Below are 23,457 nucleotides of genomic sequence, written 5' to 3'. Positions count from 1 at the left end.
AATGCAAAGAAATACTAAAATATATTACTTATTTTTCCAACTAAATATTTGTTCTTGGCCAGTTGATAGTAACAATTGTAGAAATATTGAGAATTTTCTTGAACACAACAGAAACACCTTTTCTTCACTTACATGATCACAAAATTCTGAAGAATCATCCAGCCCACATTCTGGCACACTCTGAAGGCTGTGTTCTTCCACAACAGTTGACATGGGCTTCACTAATTTAGTAGACTGGGGTGTGAGACCATTTAAAGGAGAGTCTGAAATCAGAAAAACACAAATCTTTGTAGCACACGCAATACCAATCCTTTAGAGCAATTGAAGAGTGGTAAATGACATGCAGAAAAATCCATGCAATATGATAGTTTCTAAAACCATAATAATGGATGTTGTTAATGGATTTGAAAACCATAAACATTCCAGAGACTAAAACTTTTAGATAATGAATCAGAAATGGGGGATGAAGGACAAAAGGGAAGCTAGATAATTGCAAAATAAAGAAGAAAATGCAATATGATCTTGCATAACCAAAAACATACAAATAAGTAGAAAATGTAAAGAAAATGAGCAAAACCAGAGGTGCAGTGGACTATGATATAATTTGACAATCAGGTTATCAAAAAGCATAAACTGGGCTTAGAAGGAGAGCATTCATCATAATGTTTTAGGCCTAACATACTTAAAATGGAGGAATTCTGACGAAGGCTCATATTCAAATTGAAACTCAGATTCAAGAAAGTGGGCCGAGCTGAAATTACAAACATCATTATTACAAACGACAGAATTATAGTACTGGTTTCAAATTCTTAAGACATCAGAAGTTATCATAAAATGTATTGATAAAAATAAAGAAACAAACACATAAACCATAACAATGGAAAACAGTATTTTTCTCAAAAATATCAGTAGGGTAAAGTCAACCAATATGAGAAAACCTTCTAATATGGGGTAACTGTTTTTTTATGATGTATCCGACATCTAAGGAGAATGTCTGAGCTAGTTGCCTAAGAGTTGATGCTTTATCTCTTTAACCGTTGTGGAGGGCATTGGTGTTTGGTTGATTCACAGTTCCGATTTTATTTTATTTTTTACAGTGCTACAGTAATCAAATTCCCTGGCTCTTATATACTTAAATTATAACTTTGAAATTTATTGTTTTTTCCAAATTAATGTTAAATCCATACTTTTCCAATATTTATTTGATTTCAAGCTTAATTAATGAAGGTGATTAAAAATAAAAATCAGGTTGGAAAAGTGTGCAATAAATGGTAGGGCGCAAAAGAAGCAAAATTGGGTTGAGCAACTTCGTTTTTCTTCAGAAAAAGGACGGTGATAGTAAAGTGATGATAAAAATGGTGCTGTTTGCTAATTATACTGGGTCATTTTCAAATTATCAATTAGACAGTAGTAGTGACAGTAGATTTGATGGCAAAAATGCCTCAAATAGGCTCATGCTATTTTTGCGGTACCTCAACAGGAGTCATCCCATGAAAAAAAGCCTTTTTATGATTTTTGATAAAAAATAAATAAATAAATAAATAAATAAATTTGTATATCAAATTGTTGTTTTGAGCTTTTGAACAGAAATTGCCCTATCTCAGAATACTGAAATTCATTTTCTGCTCAACATTTTTTTCTTTTTTTTTCCCGCTTAATCAAGTTAGTTGTAACTTGTAACAACAACAAAACAAAAAGTACCCCACATTCAGTACTTTTACCTTATATTTTAGGAGCACAATTCAAGAGTTGATAAGCTTTGTAAGCTTGTATTAGAGACTTTTCATCTCAAATACAATCCCTTATTGTAACAGTAAATAGAACTAACTTCTTTTTTGCATTAAAAATGAGCTACTCAAGCCCTGAAATATGGATTAATACAAGTAACTTTACTCTATATAATTCTCAGAACATAAAAACAAAAATATACAGAATAATATTTTTCTTTGTGTTTCAAAAAAAAAAAAAAAATTAAGACGAATAAAAAAAAGGTACACCAACAAAAAAAAATTGTAACAACACCATGAATACTAATACACATACTGTCTGGCTTTCACGAGAAAAGCTCCCGCCGTCAAGTCTGAGCCCGTCTACTGCCATAGAAACAGACTTCGTCCATTTTCTGCAAGGGTTAGCAGGAAGGCTTTTTAATGCCATTTCCCCACTCGTCTGTTCGCCTTTGTGCAGTCGTACGGGTTTGTCCAACATTAAGCTTTCCTTGGAAAAATGAGACCCGCCTCATTGCTATAGCAATAGACAGGCGCAGACATTTCCGCGGTGGCTTTTTCTCGTGATGGTCGGACAGTACGCCGAGGTAAAACATATAATAGCGCATTATGTACATTAGTAACTTTGTGGTCTAATATAATCATCCTCTTTGCCAATTTACTTAAATGATGATATCAGGTTCTCTATTAAATTCACAAACCAGACATCACTGCATCTATTAGCTGGTTTTAGAACTTAATAGAGCGTCAAATATCATATTTTTCAAAAACCGGTGCAGACGTCTCACTTGGCAAAGTTGTTTCAGTTGAAGGTATTATCAGCATTTCAAACAAAAGCAGCCATTTTCTATGCCTGATACAAGAAAGAACATTTAATTTTTTTTTCATTGGTATCAGTCTGTGCCTTAGATGAAAATTTTAGTAACCCAATAATTATTTACATTTTTATAACCACAGCCCATGAGATACAGGCAGATTTCGAAGAAAAACAGTGCAAGGGCGCCCATATGCAAAATTTTAAGAGAGGGCTCAGATATTTTCCCCCATGGTTTAGCAGAATATTTTCCCCATAAAAACCAATTTCAGTTCAGATTCGAGTTATTAAAATTTGACATTTTTAATAAATTAGTCATTAATGGCTGGAGAAGAAATGTTTTTACATTTTTGCAAATAAAAAAGTACTGAAAGCAAGGAAGTTCTAATTCCTAAGGAGGGGGGGGGGGCTTGAGCCCCCTTGCCCCATATGGGAGCCCTTGAAACAGTGTCTTACGAGTAGAGAAATACACTAGTGAGTTTGAAAGAACAATTAAGACATCGAAACCTTTTGATCACACAATGTAGTAAATATCAATAGTAAAACATTTTTCAATAATAAAATATCGAAAGCTGCCCATTTATGTAATTTTTACACCTTTTAAAACACCAGAAAAAGCAAAACGAAATCAAAATTGTTTCAGCCAAATACTACAGGGCAATGGGTAAGTTAAAATAATCACTTGAACGCCTCAAAGAACATAATTATAATTCAAAAAGCTGAGAATGAAAACTAAAAAAGGAAAGAAAACATTTCAATCAGCCATGCTTCTTCTGTGAAGTCATATTCCTGGATACATATTATCAATGAATTCTTCAGATAAGACATAATTAAGTATAAAAGCATTTCCTAAACTTTCTCTGGATACATAAACATGCTACAGGTATAGGCAGATACATTGAGTCACATTATGTTTTCAATTTAGAAAAATACTTTTAAGTTGCATTATTATTATATTTTTCAGTTGCACATTTTTTATAATTTGCAATAAATCCTCATAGACCAAGGAGTTTTCTGTAAATGTAAATGAGCTTTAAAAAAATATAAAAAGTTCTTCTAAATTACCCATTTCTTTTTGTAAGAAAAAATGCGAGACAAATGTTTGGTTTACAGTTCTATGTCCTAGATTTTTCAATTTTCTAATAAATGCAATAAATGACTAAAAGGTGAAATATAATGGATGACAAGGTCCAGTCTTAGACACTGTTACTATTCATCAATTTGCGGTTATAATTCGTTGTCCAAAAGATTGGTAATGGTATAAAATATAGCCGGAAACTGCATTTTGTGATAAAATCAGGAAACTTGGCATGCATGTAGACAATGCCCTTACAAACATTTTTAAAAGGGGAGACATTTCAAAATCCTCCCCCCCCCCCCTGGCAGACATTTTTTGTCAAAAATCCAAAACTAATTTTACTTTTTATTTTTAGAAAAATACCCACTGTATCTTCTTTTGTGAGTTCTATTATGCTTACTAAAGCGTAAAAAAACATCAAAATATCTCTTAACCTCCTAATTTTCATAATAATTTCAAAAACATTTGAGTTTTTAAACAAAACTTGAACTAACTAAAGTCTTTAACATTTCCGGAGGGGTAGTTTGAGAAATGTTTTTTTTAATGTATTTTAAAGCACTATGTTAAAGAAAATAAATTAATTTATAGTATAACCCAATAATTTGAGCCCCAGTAATCCGAAACATTAGAAAATCCGAACATATATTTTAAAATTTACTGATAAAAACTGGTAACAAAACTAAGAATAAAACTAGAAATAAAAAATCATAAACAAAGCATTAGTTTTTTAAAACTTGAAATCATTTTTTCATTCATAACATCAAACATTTGAATTGCCAAACACGAAATCAATTTTCATTATCGGGAAAAAATTAAAAAAACCTTCAACCACTTTTTTTGCTATTGTTTGGAAGATTCACTCACATTCCGCAGTTTTATAAGTCATATTTGCACTAGCAAAATGGGGGGGGGGCACGGATATTTTGTTCATAGAATTCCAAAATTTATTATAAAAAGTTTTAAAACAAATTTTAAGTTTTTTTCTCATTAGAAGATTTGAAGCATTTGTTCTATGTTTTAAACGATGTAAGAAGAATAAATTATTAATTACTGTAATAAGAAGTTTAGTATTATGTTAATAAAACTGACAATATTGTTATTATTAATTGTTTCTTTTTTTTTTTGAAACTCACTATTACAAAAACTACAACTAAAACTACAAGAAATCTGAGTAAGTAATAAGTACAATGATTATACAGAAGGTAATTTAAAACGTTTGAATTGCCAAGTAATTTACACAGATACAAAGCATTTTCCATTGCAAAATTTACACATTGATGTGCAGATAAGCTCATTTTTGAAGCACCCACTATTTGAGATAGTTGTTTTTTACACTTTGCATGATGTAAATTCGCTTAAAGCACTTGAAACTGTGGGCATACTTAAACAAATAAGAAAGTGCTTCTCGTCAATTACTGTAAACCCCAGTCATGAATTTAAGTTCAGGTTAAATTTTTAGGCATACTGCCACATTGATATCTACCCTTTTAAGCACTAAATAAGTTGACTAAGTGCTTCAGCTGTGGGTGATAAGTTGATCATTGATCTTTGTTTGCAGGAGGAAAAATATTTTATAGCTTTATTTATGGACGGATGTTACATGAAGAGGAGTAGCAAAGATTCGCTAAGATATTTGAAATTGTTAATCAGGTTGCTTTTTTTCTAAGGTTGGGATAAGTATAAAAATGCACCAATCAAGATCGTCTTTCCCTTTTTTCCACATCGTCACTTTTTCCTGCTACACCTGCTAAAAGAGAAGTTATGTCACACCCTGAGAATGAGTGGAACCCTCTTGGAGCAACTGCTTTTTGCTGACCGAATTCGTGAGCAAAATCTTGGACTAGTATAAGTCAAAAGTGTTTTCTAGCTACAAATTTAAGCTCCATCTTCTTTCTCCCCTTTTTTTACAGCTCATGAAAGTATGGTATGCCTAAAATTACAGCTGGGGCCAACAGTTCTTACGCATATGCTTCTGTATCCCCTTTCTGTGGCATCCAAAACATGTACGCAGATCCTACAATCAGCTTCCTCGTGATTTGATGGAGCTAGAGCTGTTGTATTCAATGAAAATCACTGTTGAATCATTAAGAGCAAAACAAGACGGTATAGGCAGTGCAATCATGAAGAACAATTCTATCTTCTTATCTGCATTCCGGATGAAACTGATCCAGTTCTCAGGAAGCAAACCATTTTCTCCAAAATGATATTGGAGAGTCTCCGCCCCGAAATGCAAATTAGGAGATTCAACGTCATACGCATTGAATTGGATAAAAGCGCGAGTTGCGCTGTGTGTGGTCGTCTTCAGTTCGTTCATAGCCCAGGCAGTATTCGAGTGGACTGTTTCGAGGTATTTCCTACAAGCCGCTGTTTGCGCATAATCCATAGGTCGCTGGAGCATAACCGGCCCTTCTACTTTAGTTCGGGAAAGGTCAACCTCAACAGTATTCTTCATACCACGGACTGGAACCACCGGAAAGTAACCCTTTCATTTACTCTTTATAACGTCCAAGGACTATGAATTTGTATGAACAACCTTAATTTAAAGCATTATATTCACTCAATGATTCCATTATATTATCTTCAGTTGTTTGCTAGCCAAGAAGCGGCATTTGTACATAATGTAAATAAAATAAGAATTATTTTAAATAAGATGTTCTCTGTATCAGTTTAAACGTTACCTAAATTGAACGGACAAGCATCGTCCATCAGATGGTCCGTCGAGCCGGAGTACCCTTCTTGGTTAGTAGCAAACTGATTTTTTGAAAATTCAAGTATTAAAACTGCTTTAATCTGTTAATATGGCCAAAAAACTGCAAGTAGCTCAAGCTAAGTTTAAGTTACATTTAAAAGAAGTGTATAGATTCGAATCAATGCTAAATGACTTTATTGCTAAACCAAATACAGATATCTTGCTATAGGAAAATTTATTGTCGGAATTAGAAGACACAGAAGATATTTTAAACAACGTAATATTAGAAGTAATGGTAAATGAAAGCGATGAAGAGACCGGTGATTACGAGAATTTTAGTAAAGCTAAGAAATCAATTCATAGCATTAAAAGTCAAATTCAAAGAATACTTTCAGATCTTAAACCAACGGAAGAAAGTGCTAGTCGAACCGTTAGTCAAACGGTAGAGCCCAAACCTAATCTAAAACTGCCGAAATTCAATTTGCCCACATTTGACGGGGATATTCAAAACTGGATAAGTTTTAAGCAAGTTTTTACCTCAGCTATAGGTTCAAACAAAGCATTAACCAATTGTCAAAAATTGCAATATTTAAATGCTGCTGTATCGGGAAACGCACACAGATTAATTAAAGGTTTTCCTGTTGTTGAAGCAAATTACGCTCAAGCATGGGAAACACTTTCAAACCGCTATGATAATAAGCGGGAACTCGCATATTCCTTATGCACAAAGATATTCAATATTAAGTCGGGTAAAATGTCTTCAAAATTTCTGCATGAAATGATTGACTGTTGCAATGAATCGGTGCGCAATTTGAACACGTTAGGTTTGAAACTGAACAAACTATCGGAAATTATACTGATACATTTCCTTCAGAAACGCCTAGACGAAAACATAAGAAGACAGTGGGAGTTAACTTTAGAAAGTGACGAGTTTCCTTCTTATCAGAAATTCATGCAATTCTTAGAATTAAATGCTAGAAGTTTACACTCATCAAAAGATTACGCGAAGGAAGAAAAATCTAAAGCTCAAACGCTTACTTATACTAACACAACATCTAATAAAGCTGCATTTGCAAAAGCCATTAATTGCACATACTGCAATTCTAATCATACGATATTTAGATGTCCAAAGTTTTCGGGATTGAACTTCCGGGATAGACTAGAATTCGTTAAAAAACGCAAACTGTGTTTTAATTGTTTAAGAGAAAATCATGATGTTTACAATTGTAAAGTAACAATGCATTGCAGGGTATGTTCAAGAAAGCATCATACTTTACTGCATTGTCAGTCGAATAAATCTAGTACTCATGAAACGGAATTAAACTCGAAGAAGGAAAATTCAAATTCTGATTTATCACAAACTGTGCAACATGATTCTAATGCGGTATCTCTTTCGGGTACCAATAACTCTGAGAAAACACTATTAACCACAGCCATGATTAAAGTAAAAGATGTTATGGGTGGTTATCAGGACTGTAGAGCTCTTATCGACTGTGGGTCTCAAAATTCTCTAATATCGGAAGATTGTTTTCAGCAGTTGGGTCTTAATTCAGCTACTTGTAATTGCACCATAAAGGGAATAGGAAATTCAATCACAAGTCAATCAAGTAAAATGGTAAAATTAGAATTCACACCCTATTTCAATTCAAATAAATTCTTTATGGATGCATTGGTTGTTAAAAACCTTACTATTGATTTACCCAACTGCAATATGACCAATGTAAATTAGCCTCATCTTAAAAGTTTAAAACTAGCAGATCCGCAGTTCCACATTTCCAGACCAGTGGACATAATAATCGGTGCTGATGTTTTTCTAGACCTGATAGAAGGTGAACAAATAAAAAATAAACATAATGCTCCGGGTGCATTAGATTCTAAATTGGGTTGGTTGCTGATGGGAAAGATTTCATCATATTCTCCAAAATCTAATAGTTACACATTTCATCATGATGTAAATCAAGAATTGGATTTAACCCTCCAAAAGTTCTGGGAGTTGGATTCAATTCCAAACGAAGACAAGGACAATTTAAACAGCGAGGAAATTACATGCGAACAATTCTACGAAAACACAACTAAACGGGATATTAGTGGAAAATATACAGTAAAGTTACCTTTTAAAAGGGAAATTGACTTGGGCGAGTCCAGGACTAAAGCCGTTTCGAGGTTTCTATCTCAAGAAAAGAAATTTGAAAAAGACAAAATTCTTGCTGTACGTTACAAGGGTTTTATGCAAGAATACATAGCTTTAAATCACATGGAGTTAGTACCCGAAAATGAAAAGCTAAATTCTAAATCTTTTTACATGCCTCATCATGGTGTGATTCGAGAGCAAAGCACAACTACTAAACTTAGAGTAGTATTCGATGCTTCTGCAAAATCGTCAGAAAACATATCCCTAAACGATATTCTACACAAGGGTCCTAAACTTCAGTTAGATTTAAGTTTTATTCTAATGAATTTCAGAACTCATTCAATCGCACTAACCGCGGATATTGAGAAAATGTTTAGAATGATAACAGTGTCTAAGGAAGATTGTGACTTCCAAAGAATTATTTGGCGAACCGATTCAACTAGTGAAATCAAAGATTACAGGCTTTTAACAGTCACATACGGCACTGCATGTGCACCTTATTTAGCAGTAAAGACTATTCAGCAACTTGCTGCAGATGAGCAATCTTTATTCCCTAAAGCTGCAGAAATCGTAAAAACAGATTTCTATATGGATGATCTACTTACAGGCGCAGATTCAACATCAGAGGCTCGAAATATCGTCCTTGAAATGAATGAATTAATGAAAAAAGGTGGGTTTACTTTGCGTAAGTGGTTATCAAATGACCCGAAGGTAATAGAATTCTTGCCCGAAGACTTAAAAGCGACTATTTATCCTAAAGAACTGGGGGAAGAACACTCTATTAAGGTACTGGGTATTGAGTGGGATCCTATCACAGATTACTTTAGAATGCAAATCAAGTCACCAAGCGAAGTAAAGAATAAACGTCAATTACTTTCCAATATCGCTAAAATTTATGATCCACTAGGATTTCTAGCACCAACAACCCTACTAGCAAAACTTTTAATTCAAGAACTGTGGTCCGAGAAAATAGGCTGGGATGAAAATTTACCAGAACAGATTATGAGCAAATGGCAAAAATTCGCATCGGAACTTATGCATTTGAAAGAAATTAAAATGCCGCGAAGTTTGAAAGATAAATGTTCAATTTCAAAATCCGTTGAAATTCATGCATTTTGTGATGCGTCTCAAAAAGCTTACTCGGCAGTAATTTATTTACGCTTCCGTTTGGAAAACGGTGAAATTAAAGTCAGTTTTCTAGTAGCGAAAACTAGAGTTGCTCCTTTAAGGAAAATTACTTTACCAAGATTAGAACTTTGTTCTGCAGTATTATTGAGTCGTTTGTATAAAAGTATTAAGAATAGACTTTTGATTGTAACAGATTTCGATTACTTTTATACAGAATCGCAAATCGTTTTAGACTGGATAAAATCGGAATCGCGTAGATGGAAAGTATTTGTCGCAAATCGAGTATCAGAAATTCAAAAACTAACCCCGGTTGAAAATTGGTTTCACGTAAGAAGTGAAGATAACCCAGGGGATTGCGCCAGCAGAGGGATTCTGCCATCTAAGTTAAAAGAACATAAACTTTGGTGGAAAGGTCCAGTTTGGCTTTCTGACCCAAATTTTAGCATTAATTCAAGCGCGTTTTTTCACCCCGTTAAAGAATCGGATCAAGAACAAGAAGAATCGGAGAGCGTACTCGGTTGTTTGAAAGTAGAGTCAAGTCCATTCATTCAAAATTATTCAAGTTATGTTAAGCTAATTAGAATTACGGCTTGGTGTTTGAGGTTCATAAAGAACTGTAAAACTATTGCAGAAAAGCGCAAGTTTGGGTTTTTAACATCTGAAGAAAAATCGGAAGCTATTTCTCGGGTGATTAAAATTGTACAAGATGAAGAATTCAAATTAGAAATACGTAAATTGAAAAACAACCAGTCGCTACCTTCAACACACAAACTTTTACCACTCAGTCCTTTTCTTGATGAAAATTTAATTCTAAGAGTGGGGGGCAGACTGAAACATTCAAATTTGCGTGAAGATCAAAAACATCAAATTTTGCTTCCAAGAAATCATCATTTTTCAAAACTTTTAATCGAGTACTTTCATCAAAAAGCTATGCATGCTGGTGTTCAAACAACTCTATTCTTGATTCGAGAAAATTTTTGGATTATATCAGGTCGGAATGCTGTTCGAAATATTATTCGAAAGTGTATCGTATGCTTAAAAGCTAATTCTTTAAATTCAAAGCAGCTAATGGGAAACTTACCCAAAGAAAGGGTAATTCCTGCTCGAGCCTTCTCAAAATGTGGATTAGATTTCGCTGGTCCAGTAATTACAAAACCGAATCTTAAGCGGTCAAAAGTAACTTTGAAAAGCTATATCGCATTATTCGTGTGCTTTACTACTAAAGCAATACATCTAGAAGTTGTATCGGATTTAAGCACGGGAGCCTTTTTGGCTTGCCTTCGCAGATTCATTGGAAGAAGAGGAAAGCCTTCTGATATTTTTAGTGACAACGCGACAAATTTCAAGGGCGCAAGAAATTACTTAAATGCTCAAGCTATTATTTGTTCTTCAGAAGATGTTCAAAACTATGCCACAGAAGAAAACATAAACTGGCATTTCATCCCTCCCATTACTCCTCACTTTGGGGGATTATGGGAATCTAACATTAAGACTGTGAAAAAGTATTTAATCAAGGCGTCTAATTCTACTATTCTTAATTTCGAAGAACTTTCAACCTTATTGATTCAAATAGAAGCATGTTTAAATAGCAGGCCTTTAACCCCTTTGTCTGCTGACCCGATGGACTTACAGCCTCTTACACCAGGGCACTTTTTAATAGGTGCACCCCTTCTGTCTTTTCCTGAACAATATTCTGCTGAAACTAATTCTGCTTTTTCTTGTAGATGGAAAGTAGTGCAATGTATTCGTAACAGGTTCTGGAACAGATGGTCTCAAGAGTTCCTAACAGAGATGCAAGAGAGATGCAAGTGGCGTAAGGCGACTTCAAACGTCAAAGTGGGTCAACTGGTGCTGCTGAGGGAGGAGAACCGGCCGCCTCTGCATTGGTGTCTCGCCCGAATAACTAAAGTCTACCCTGGAGATGATGGTTTAGTGCGAGTCGTCGACGTGAAAACCTCATCGGCTGTCTACAAACGATCAATTACGAAAATAGTGGCCTTGCCGTATGAAGAATTTAATTTTGGATTTTCATCCAACGCGGGGGAGCATGGAGAGTCTCCGCCCCGAAATGCAAATTAGGAGATTCAACGTCATACGCATTGAATTGGATAAAAGCGCGAGTTGCGCTGTGTGTGGTCGTCTTCAGTTCGTTCATAGCCCAGGCAGTATTCGAGTGGACTGTTTCGAGGTATTTCCTACAAGCCGCTGTTTGCGCATAATCCATAGGTCGCTGGAGCATAACCGGCCCTTCTACTTTAGTTCGGGAAAGGTCAACCTCAACAGTATTCTTCATACCACGGACTGGAACCACCGGAAAGTAACCCTTTCATTTACTCTTTATAACGTCCAAGGACTATGAATTTGTATGAACAACCTTAATTTAAAGCATTATATTCACTCAATGATTCCATTATATTATCTTCAGTTGTTTGCTAGCCAAGAAGCGGCATTTGTACATAATGTAAATAAAATAAGAATTATTTTAAATAAGATGTTCTCTGTATCAGTTTAAACGTTACCTAAATTGAACGGACAAGCATCGTCCAGATATCTTTCTCGCATTCCTATCTGTATCCTAAATAGACAGCAGATACTCCAACAAAAAAAAAAAAAAAAAATCGGTCCTAGGTCGTTTTATGTGAATGATGAAAAGAATCATCATATACAATAGCATCACAATGTATCTCTGCACTTATTCTAAAATTGGCATTCATCATTTTCATCTTCAGCAACCCATCTCAATTCGTTTTCGTGTTCTCTTGAGTAGTCTTCATCAGTAGGAATACTATTACTTACAGGGCCGGATTTAGGGGAGGGCAGGCGGGGCTACTGCCCCAGGGCCTTCACAACAAAGGGGCCCCCACAATAAAATTTTTACAAAATATCCTAACTTTCACGGGTCAAAAATATCGGATATACACATATTTATCAAAATATTTGGCTATATATCAAAGTATCGGATACTTTCGACAATATGATGATCTTTTCGAACCCTGATTAGGGGCCTCCACTCCTTCGTTGCCCCGGGGCCTCCACACTTCCAAATCCGGCCCTGATTACTTAATTCATTGAGCAGGAATGTTAATGACTATACTTATTTCCCGTTCAAAGAGCTCCATGTATTGAAATCGATGAGGGTGAGGTTGACTTTTATAGAGGAAAAATTCATCCAGGTTTAAATGTATGATATTGCAAATAATGAAAAGCTTTGAAAAGAATTTGCATCGAATTTTAATCTTTTCATTAAACAGACTTACTGTTTTTTCTGTAAAAATGAAAGACTGAAAAGTTTTTTTTTTCTACTCATGAATATGAAGTGACTTTTGAGTCACATTTCTTCTCTCTATGAATTTGTTGTAACTGTTTTTTTCCTAACTCACCCAATCTTCATGAGTTGCTCCACGTATTTTTCATCTACTGCTATATTCGTCTCTAATGAGAACAATTCTTTCGTTGCTTCTAAAAATGGATTTCCATGTTCAGATATTCCTCTTAAGGCCCGACTCTTCTTGAAAACAGGCTTTGGAAACTTAACATTTCTTCAATGCGCATATACAGCATTTCTTTAAATGAGTTGAGCTAACTTTTTCAAAATGTGTAACTAAATCGATAACTTCAAGACCAACCAACATTCAACTTCTTAACGCAGTTGGATCTGTGATAGACCAATTAGAATCAACTCGTTCAAAGTTTCAGTAAAGATATTAAAGCTGGTTGAAAGCTGTGATCTAATTAACATTAATATTAAAAGCCCCAGCTTTAATACGGTGCTCCAAAATTTGAACATTGGGATAATGCTTTCTTTCTCAGATTTTTAAGTTACAAAAACTTCTCTGTCAAAAGTGGTGTGCCTTCTCATTGGATCAATGTGAATCTTTTTGTAAGAAGTAGTTAGAGACATTTTATTATACACTTCAGGTATGTTTTTTTTTCTCATAAAATGAGTAAAAGCTTACTAGCAATCAATCGGGTAATGGAGAATTAACAACAGCAACAATTGTAATAATAGTAGTAAGAAGAAAAAAATTTAAATTCAAACTTTAAATTTCTTTCTATTAGAATTATGTAGTCTTGACATTAATTTTACTAATTTTCCTTCAAGTCCTTATTCTCTTATACCCTTTGGAAATAGTTTTGATTATGCGTGCTCAGTCATAAGAAACGAGGTGCATCATGACCGGATAATTGGACAGTTTGGGCAATTATAGTTTGGATAACCGGAACCCTACTTTGGTATAACCCTAATATAATGTATCTTTAAATTCAGGAACCAGTGATTCAGTTACGAGGGTGGAAAATTCACGTCAGATAATTTACAATTTAAAATATCATTTTTTTTAAACCACTTTTTGTGAAGTTATTTCTGAAATGAGACGTTTAATGGAGCTTTAAACGGTAAAAAATATAATTAACATCTATGGAGTGATACAACCAATGATTTAAAAAATTATAATAATTTTTTTTAAAAAAAATGCCATTTTCGGTTTTGGACCAAAAATGGCCGCCAGGAGGGTTTGGGGGGGGGGGGGATTAGGAATGTCTCCAGTTCTTAAAATATTTGTATATACAATGTCTACCAACATGCCAAGTTTCAAAATTTTATCACAAAATGCAGTTTCTTCCCCTGTAGCCCTTGACTAATTTATATCAATAAAAATGATCACAGTGTATTGTATGGATTTTTAACCAAACTCATTCATTTACTATTTAAATATTGTTTAAAATAAGGACTCACTAATTTTTGTTCAGGTATTCACACATAAATTAGCATGTATTCCCAAACACCAGCAGAAATGTTTGAGTTTACTTTCTTTATATTGAACTTCAATAAAATTTGAACACAGAATAGCATATGGAAGCAGAAATGTCTTGGTGTAATGTTTCACGAACACCAAAAATCGTATAATTAAGATTCCAGCGTAACTAAAAGAAATACATACATTGCAACAAAATTCTAAGCAAAACAAATTAACGGACAATACAGCAAATAAACTATAAAATTGTGTTTCTTACTTAGACCATATGCTGAAGCAACAGGGGATTCCCCATTGCTTATCGAAGGCTTTTCCTTTCCAAACGGGGTACTTGTCAGTGGGCTGGATGCATCATTAGGAGATTGCATACTTAATTCACAGGCAGAGTCGGCTCTAGAGCTGGGATCCATTCTTTGAGGGAAAGTGGTGTCCAGCCGCTGTTCAATCCTCAGAACCTTCAAGAAATATTTAATAAGTCAACAGAACAAAAATAACAACTAATAAACCTTGTAGCACAACAAAGCAGATGGTTGCAAAACTTTAAAAATTTAAATAAAGTAAACATTACTTAAATTCGGCTGCTCGATTAAAACAATGCTAAAATCTCACCTAAGTAACAGCATTACATGTTTAAATAAAATAATAAACAAGCATTCAACAAAAAGAGTGATTTTTATTTTTAATATCTCACATCTATGACATTACTTTTACAAAAAAATCAATGTACTGCAATTAAAGTTGAACTGAAGCAAATTTTATTGATTACGCATCATAAAAGTTAGAATTAAAAATCTGATTCTAGAACAATAATGTGTGTGAGCATATGACAAAATATTTATTTTATTTTTTTTTTTTTAAAGAATTATCTTCAGTCATAGAGTCACAAGCATGAAAGTAAATTAAGTAAAGTACATAATTAGTTTTCATATAACTCCAGCAAGCATAAAAAAATAATCAAATTCAAGACTGATATTTAATAAACAAAAAAAGATTGTGCATACAACTTACATGAGCAATATTTGGCACACTAGCAGTTTTCCTAAGGGGTTTCCCTTGAGCAGCCAGGAGTTCTTTTACAGCTACCTCCTAAAAATATCACATAATTTTATTAGTGTAAAAAGAGGAGGGGGTGCACTGTGTTTTTGTATAAAATTGTGGTTTTAAATACCATTTACAAATTTTAAAACATTTATTTAGCATGGAACTAGAAACTATGAAAAATTACTAATTAAACGGGGTTCTAAGCAGAGATATTTTTAATATCTCCACAAGTGTATTTCACTCGCTGAAAACGGAAAATACGCATCAAAAATGTAATCAAGAGTATTTTTACGTTTTGTATTTTGAATTATGACTCTGCATTGTGGGATAAAAAACAATTGGAATCTTTTAAATATTTGTTGTGTTGAATGATTTATTTTTTTAAATACAAAATGTCAATCATTCTAAATGTTTACAATTAAAACAGCATATGTCTCTATCCATCTTCTTCATCCTTTGACTATTAGTTTTCAATGGAATTGATAACAATTATAGTCTTTGCTGGGTTTTTTTTTGTACATTGCTTCTTTAAACTGAATTTAACTTCTTTAAAAAGTGAAGGACAATTTTTATGCATTGAAAAAATATCTAGCCAAATCTCTGGTTACAAGCCTTTGACATAACTTAGCGAAAGCACTTGTTACTTGCAATGCAAAGAGGTGAACAGTTTTAAGAAGGCTCTTGATCTTCATTGGTGATTGATAAATTGACTAAGAACAGCCGAGGTGGGGATAGAGCCTGTTGCTGATTATCAGGTTTGTATTTGTATCTTTGCACAATTTGGTCAGAACTCGACTTTGGTTATTCTGACTCTAAAGTACAGAAATAATAGCAACTTATATAATATTGGATTTTAAAAATAAATTTAAAGAAACACCTCACTGCATTTTGTTTTATAAATGTATTTAAAGAGCATTTCAGATTGAAATCCTCCAAAATGTCAATCAATAACGTGAAAACAAAAAATAAAACAAACAAAAATTACCTGTCGTAGCCTATCTAACATTAAAATGCTTTCCACGGCCGACACACCTCGAGTATACTTTTCAATATAACTCTCTCCATCATTTGTGTGAGCATCTTCGCCAGAAGCAGCCATGAGAGCAAGCATCTCACGGTTTTCTGGATCTTCAGAAGCCTAAAGAGCAAAATCGGGTTTTCTTAAGTAATACTACAGAGCTCAGAATGCAAAAAACAAAAAAAATATTTAATGCATGATAAATTTCAAAAAACTATTGTTCCATTATTATTCAAATAATTCATTAGGAAGAAATTTAACTCAGATATAAATCACCAGGGAGTACAATTCTAATACTCATAAAATAGTTTTTTTTTTTTAAACAATATTGTAATTGTTATTTTATTATAATATACAAAATTTTAGAAAGAACTCCTAACTTTGAAATGATATTATAGTGAAACAATGAGAGACAGAAAAGTAAAACAAGAGTGAACTGGACTGGACAAGTAGATCTGGAATTTGTTAAACACTGGTTTTGAAAAATAGTTCCAAGATTGACACAAAATTGCACCCAAGCTAGCTCATCTCATTTTTATGAAAAATAATTTTTAAATGTCATGACAAAAGCAAGAACTAATATAAAACAAGTTCAAATACCTTTGGTATATTTGAGACAACTTCATATGTTACACCAGTAAGCAAAAGAGAATCCTGAAAGAAAATTGAGAGTTAAAAATAAGAGCAATTTAGTCAAAAAAAAATTATTCATGGTTCCTCTAAAATATATAAAATGATAGTTTTCTAAAAGGAAGTACATTAATTTTTTAATACAAAATTTTGAGCAGCATAAATAATAAAAACACTGATGACAAGATAGAAACAAATGAGTACAAAAATATTGTAAAGCAAAATAAGATATAAAAAGCAGCTACTATAATCAAATTCTGAGATTAGGTCATCAAACGAAAAAAGAAAAAAAACATAAAAAGAATAATAAGCAACGTGCCAATCATAGTATTCTACTAAAATGATATTTGACAAGATTAAGGTTGTACAAGCTGTTTGACTTAAGTCTTAAGGAACAAAACTAGGAAAAAGTAACCTTGATTGACTGTTTAAATTCTGAGGAAAAAAAATTGGAAAGCATTGCTGATTAAGGCAACACATAACGTTAAAAATACATTTTGCTGTTCCGGTTAAACATTGACTGCAAAATAAATTGAAAATGAGTTACTGTTGTCACTGGGTCCAAATGTGGTTATTTGGAAGAACACTGACAGATTTGTTTTTCAATTTTTTGCAACCAGGGCAGTAGCTCAACTATGTTTATTGTATAGGGCAATGAATAAAATAATTTCATATATTTGGTTCTCCTGCAAAATTACACTTTTTGAAGTTTCATCAATGTTCCACCGGAACAGCGATTTGTTTTTAACTGGGGGTTAAAAGACAGAAAGAGGCCAGTTTATAGATGGGACAAAAATAACCTGACAGCAAATAGCTTCGTAACCTTATCAATGCTACCAAGTTAGCTCTGCCCCAACTATAGTTAGGCAATATACAATATTACTATTAGCAATGTTTGATCAAAACATACATAGCATGATTTTTTTTTTAAAAATAAACAGTGGCTAAAGATTACAAAAATCACAACAAATCATTTCACTGATATCTATTTCAAATATATTGAATGCGGCATTTCACAGAACACTACTTCAAGTACATTTTTAAGAAAATAAAAGGTGTTAGTTGGACTGAGTTAGGTGTTAATTAGGAACCATATTATTTTCCCAACCAAAGTCAAAGGAGAAGGAGAGAAAGTTCACCAGCTTCCCAGAAAGAAGTGCTATTGGTTATGAAGGAGCACTTACTAGGTAGTTTTCAGTTTGACCCTGAATATACAGGTGCCCCCACAGACACTAAAAAAATAATGACAAAACAAAATAATAAGGAAGCTGAAAAAAATAAGTGAGCGCCTTCACTTCACATTGTGCAAGTCAAGAGTCCCAAACCATTTCATACATGGGGGTAAAAGCAGGCAATTGAGCAGAATTTACATGAATAACACATGAAACTTAGTACCATATTTTTCACTGTTAAATATCAGTATGCAAGTAATGACTAATTATAAGTCTGTAAATACTGTTAATTATAAGTAAGTAAATAAAATCTAGAGGAATTTATGAAGTATTCTGAGCAAACTATACTTTATTAATAAAGGATGGAAAATGTTATTTTGTTTTAAATAATTTTATTAATAAAGGATGGAAAATGTTATTTTGTTTTAAATAATTTTAGCCTTAGGTCTTTAATTGTTTAAAAAAATAAAATAACAGAAAGACAAACCTTTGAGTAATTTTTTATAAACTAATGAAATATTTTGCAACAAACTAAAACAAAATAATGTTCAAAAAAAAAAAAGAGTAGAGGTCATTTTCAAGGCTAAAAAGCTCCTTATCTGCTATTAAAAAATTGAATTCATTAAAAAAAACAATGGTTAAATATATATTGTGGTAATTCAGAACATTGAATCATGTTTAACGCATTTAAAACCACACATTTAGTCTTTAAATTTTAATGAAGTAACATTACACAAAGAAAAATTTGCTGGCTAAATAAATGACTGATATATGTATTTATTTATTAACTTTGACCTTTTGTTTTACTAATGTTCAGAAGGAAATAAAACAATCCATAATATCAAGAAAATTAGAACTAATTTTAAACTCAAAAACATATCAGTCAAAAAGGGAATACAAGAAGTAGCAAAGGGATTTGGAAAAAAAAATCTTCCATCAAAGTTATAAGTAATTAATAGGTACATTTGCTATATTTTTCCTAAAATATTAACATTTAAATGCACATTTTTTTCTATCTGCAATGCAATAAAATTTACACGAAGTAAATATATTAACAAATATTTTATGCAAAATTTAATCAAATTTACGTTGGAAAGCAAAAATCTTCAGTAAAATTCAATTTAAGATTTCAGAATTAAAAACAAAGTTCAAAAAAAAAAATTTTTTTTTTTGAAGACTTAGGCCTATTAATGTTTGTTAATTTTAAAATCGAAAGGAAAATATGTTTTTAACCAGCAACAATAAAAATAATAAGAACACAGAAAACACGTTTCTTTCTCTTTGAAATCTGAAAACCCAGCTCACTTGGCGAACAATCTTTTTCTTTATCTTGTCGGCTATGGACTGTTTCTTATAAACATTGATGGCAAGGCGCTTTCGCAGCATTACATCCATTGTGGCAGGATGACTTAGACGGACAGATGCTTTTAATATCAGGTAGATGCGGTCGTTGGGGGAAGTGGCTCGGTTTAGATGAATTGAATCGTGGATGGAGGAATCCCAAGCTGCCGTTGCACATACCTGTGCGAAAGAAAGAAATTGAGGTCAAATTATTTTACATACAAAATAGAGAATTCTTTGCAATACAGGAAATAATTGTTAAAGTGTTCAAAATGAAACTGCAAGATTGCCACTCTTCACTACAGGGTCCCCCGCACCTACCACTATTTGTGGTTTAACCAGTTGAATGGGACACTGAAGACAGCTCTGATTTTTTTATCCAGACCGGAAGCGGAGAAATCCCTGGCCCAGCACCCCCAAGGGTATTGTTTCACTTGGAGAGCTTTATGACCATGAGCATATTTAACGTCCCCCATTGAAGAGGGTGGATATTCAACATGCTAGTATCGAACCTGGGTCCCTCCGGTCACAAGTCCGATGCCTTACAGATCAGGCCACCATGGCCACTCTGCAAGTTGCCCTGAGAACATGCTCCGCACTCTCTGACTGACACTAATGTCTGTTGAAAAAGCAAAAACCCAAACCGATCCACGTAGAGGCTGTCCACAAATGTCACATGTTTCTTCACTATTTTTGACCCCTCCCCCCTCTTTTTTTGTCACGAAGTGCCACTCTTGATCTTTCCCCTCCCCTTTGTCACATCTTTTAATTAACATATTCTAATAAAAAAGACTGTTATAATTCTGGTTACACCCTCCCTCCCTCTTGTTGAAAATTGTCACAATTTCATGAACCCCGCTCCCTCCTTCAAAGCCATAGATCATTCATGGACAGCCTATAATGTAAGATATGACCTGTTGAATGAGACATCTGCCTTGTCTGTGCAAAACTAAAATGCCTAACTTGATTGGCTAATTTTCAAATTCATGACAATGTGACATATTCAAGCACTAGAACTGCAATAGAACACTGCTAAACATCATTTTATGAGATATTACTATTATGACACAATTTAGCATGTCTTGCATTTTCGGTAGTTAATTTCAAAACACTTTATGCGGAGTAACTTGCAATCAAAACAAACACAAAATTTGAATTTAAAAGTAACTGGCATTCTTACTTCTTTCTCACAATATTTAACAATTGGAAGGTTGAATGATTGGCTGCCATGTTCTTTTGGAAGGATGGAATTGGCTCCGGCAATACGGATTTCCGCATCACCTTTGACTGGCACACTCATGTCATCAGCTAAAATAAAAGGAGGGGGAAAATAACAATTTATTTCTCTTATAGCTCTTTTGTAGTATTTCATTATAATTCATATTAGATTCAATGTCCATTAAAGACAAATTCTTGGTTTCACAATAACTTTAGTATTTTACATAACTTCCAACAGTCTATTACGATGGGATATATAGTTATAAAGATTTGAGATTAAAATGACGTTTGAGAGCTTCACAACATATAGGTTGCTTAATGGGGTGGTGTGGGGGAAGCCTTAGCATTGTTACCTTGCTTTTGCATTCTAATGATGCTATACGCTAAAAAAATGTCATTAAATTACTTAAAAACTTAACATCATTAAAATTATTTTGATCTGCTGAGGAAGATCTCAAATTTAAAATAAAAACACTAACTACATTCTACCATGAAATACAAAAGAAACAATTACAAGGAAATAACTAACTTACCATTTAGATCAAGAAAAATAACAGGAATATGCTTCTCCATCCCCATTGGTGGATCCCTAGAGTAAAAACATTTTCTATAATCAGTTAATACACATTCTGCTAACACTAACTAGTATGTTGTGGCCATCTCAAAACTTTCTTCACCATATTTCTAATGAATTCTGACCCCCCTCCCCATGCTTGAGGAGAAAGCAATATTCCCAGAAAAAATAAAATTACACACACAAAAAACTTGAGGACCATCCCAATTTCTGAATTATTACAAATGCAAAGCAAAGAGCAAAAATTGAAAGGTATTTTAAAAGTCTTGCTTGAATTAATTACAAATATTTTATTTGTTAACAAACATAAGATGGAAACAGTTAAAATTTTTAAATCATTGAGATAATATTTCCAATACAATTCAAATCACGAAAAATACGCAGACGACAGTCTATTACGATTTATCAGCATCTGTTTCTGTTAAGGGCAACATATGGACCAAATTTTGTTCAATTCCACCAGTTATTTCTTGAGGAATAGCAGACACACATAACTCAAGAAATGTCGCATTGCTCCACCCCCTTGGTGGAATTCGTGTCAAAAACCAATGTGCACAAGTTCACATAGGGGCACATATGTGTACCAAATTTCGTTTGATTTCATGCGGTAGTTTTTGCTGTCGAGTGGCCACAAAAAACTGGTCACACACATACGTGACATGGACACACACACACACATAGACATTTTCCAGAAATGGTCGAAATGGACTCAGCACACCTCAAAACGTTCAAATCCGTCAAAATTCGAAAATTTGCACGAATCCAATACTTTCTTCTATATATTAGATATAGAAGAAAGTAAAAAATGGAAAATGGCTTAATGTTTACCAAAATCTAACTGAAAATAGCATGCTCTAATATGTCATTACAATACTCACCAGTCAGCAGGTGCTCCTGGAATACCAGATTGAGGAGCTGGAACCAACACAGTATTCCTCTCCTCAGTTAAACACACCCACTGATCTATTAAGCTCTGTTCCCTTTCAACATCTTGATCACTTTTATCTATTAAAGGAAAGTTTAAGTTAACTCTTGCTTAAAATAAACTAATTGCTTAAAATAACCATGAAACTTGTGTATAATATCATGTAACTGAGCAATCACAATGAAGTTGACAAAAATGTAGGCTGTTGCAGATATAACACTTACACTCTTAAACTTTAAACATTATACAAAAGTTTATGTGTTTTCAGATTAAAATTACAAAAATCTTACTTAAAGAAAGCAACAGTAAATGAAGTACATATTTTTAGTTTGAAATTTAAAATTCTTCATCATTTTCAACAAAAGTCACAAACCTTTTTTGTTGATAATCTTCTGTATTTGGCTATCTAAGTATTCCCTTCTTTTCATCAAAGCTTCAGACCATTTTTCTCTTAGAAGTGTTAAATCTTCTTCTTGATATGAGTCTAAAGGTTTTTGTAGTTTCGAACGAGAACAAATTCCTCCAATAGAAACACTCGTGATAGCTTCACAGATTATTGGCAGTGTACCAGAATTGTGTACAGGTTTCACTCTCACAACAACTCTACGTTGCTGCCCCTATAACCAGAATAAAAAAACTATTAGAATTCCAAACTAGCAAATTTCAAAATATAAATCAAATATTAAAGTCACAATCTTTTTCGTTTTTCCTATATTAGAGGAAGAATTTAGAAGAAATTTATAATCTAAAAACACATGATAAAATATTAATGCGTGTGCTGAATAGGACATCCCCTGCAGCGACAGTGAATAAGATACAAATTATGGAGAACAAAACAAAAAAATTCCCTTTTCTGAGGGAAAGAAAATTTAGTTAAAATATCGATTACGACTTGAACAAAATGAAAATACCCCTCTAAAAAGAAAAATTAATTTTAGTAAACTATGCATTAAGTAAAGAACAAAATGAAAATCCCTTGCTTTCCAAAGAGAAAAAAAAATCATTAAAAAATGCGTTTCTAGGAAAGCAAAATGAAAAGTCTCCTCCCTAAAGAAAAAGAAGTTGAATTAAAACATACATTATGCATGAAACAAAATTTAAATTCCTCTCTGAAGATTACCAAAAAAAAAAAAAAAAGATTTATCTAAAATATGTATTACATATACAGTTATACAACCCCTCTAAGGAAAAAGAAATTGATTGAACTACATGTTGCA

The 23,457-nt window shown here is 33.2% G+C and overlaps 1 protein-coding gene across 2 annotated transcripts in view; it reads right to left on the bottom strand.

Annotated features, from left to right (window-relative positions):
- LOC129221132 (kinesin-like protein KIF13A) overlaps window positions 1-23,457 on the bottom strand; it is a 209,222-nt gene that overhangs the window by 15,750 nt on the left and 170,015 nt on the right. Inside the window, exons 24-34 of one of the 2 annotated variants that reach the window (XM_054855576.1) lie at window positions 22,614-22,857; window positions 22,194-22,320; window positions 21,275-21,330; window positions 20,704-20,831; window positions 19,488-19,703; window positions 18,195-18,242; window positions 16,981-17,034; window positions 16,348-16,500; window positions 15,330-15,407; window positions 14,581-14,776; window positions 133-263 (exon numbers count right to left, since the gene is read on the bottom strand). In XM_054855576.1, the coding sequence (XP_054711551.1) occupies window positions 133-263; window positions 14,581-14,776; window positions 15,330-15,407; window positions 16,348-16,500; window positions 16,981-17,034; window positions 18,195-18,242; window positions 19,488-19,703; window positions 20,704-20,831; window positions 21,275-21,330; window positions 22,194-22,320; window positions 22,614-22,857 (1,431 nt within the window). The remainder of the gene's footprint in view (window positions 1-132; window positions 264-14,580; window positions 14,777-15,329; window positions 15,408-16,347; window positions 16,501-16,980; window positions 17,035-18,194; window positions 18,243-19,487; window positions 19,704-20,703; window positions 20,832-21,274; window positions 21,331-22,193; window positions 22,321-22,613; window positions 22,858-23,457) is intronic. The other variant, XM_054855577.1, reaches the window with a different exon arrangement.

The sequence above is a fragment of the Uloborus diversus genome, chromosome 4 (genome assembly GCF_026930045.1).
Source record: "Uloborus diversus isolate 005 chromosome 4, Udiv.v.3.1, whole genome shotgun sequence".
Classification (NCBI taxonomy): Eukaryota; Metazoa; Arthropoda; class Arachnida; order Araneae; family Uloboridae; genus Uloborus; species Uloborus diversus.
This window is presented reverse-complemented; position numbering and strand designations above follow the sequence as displayed.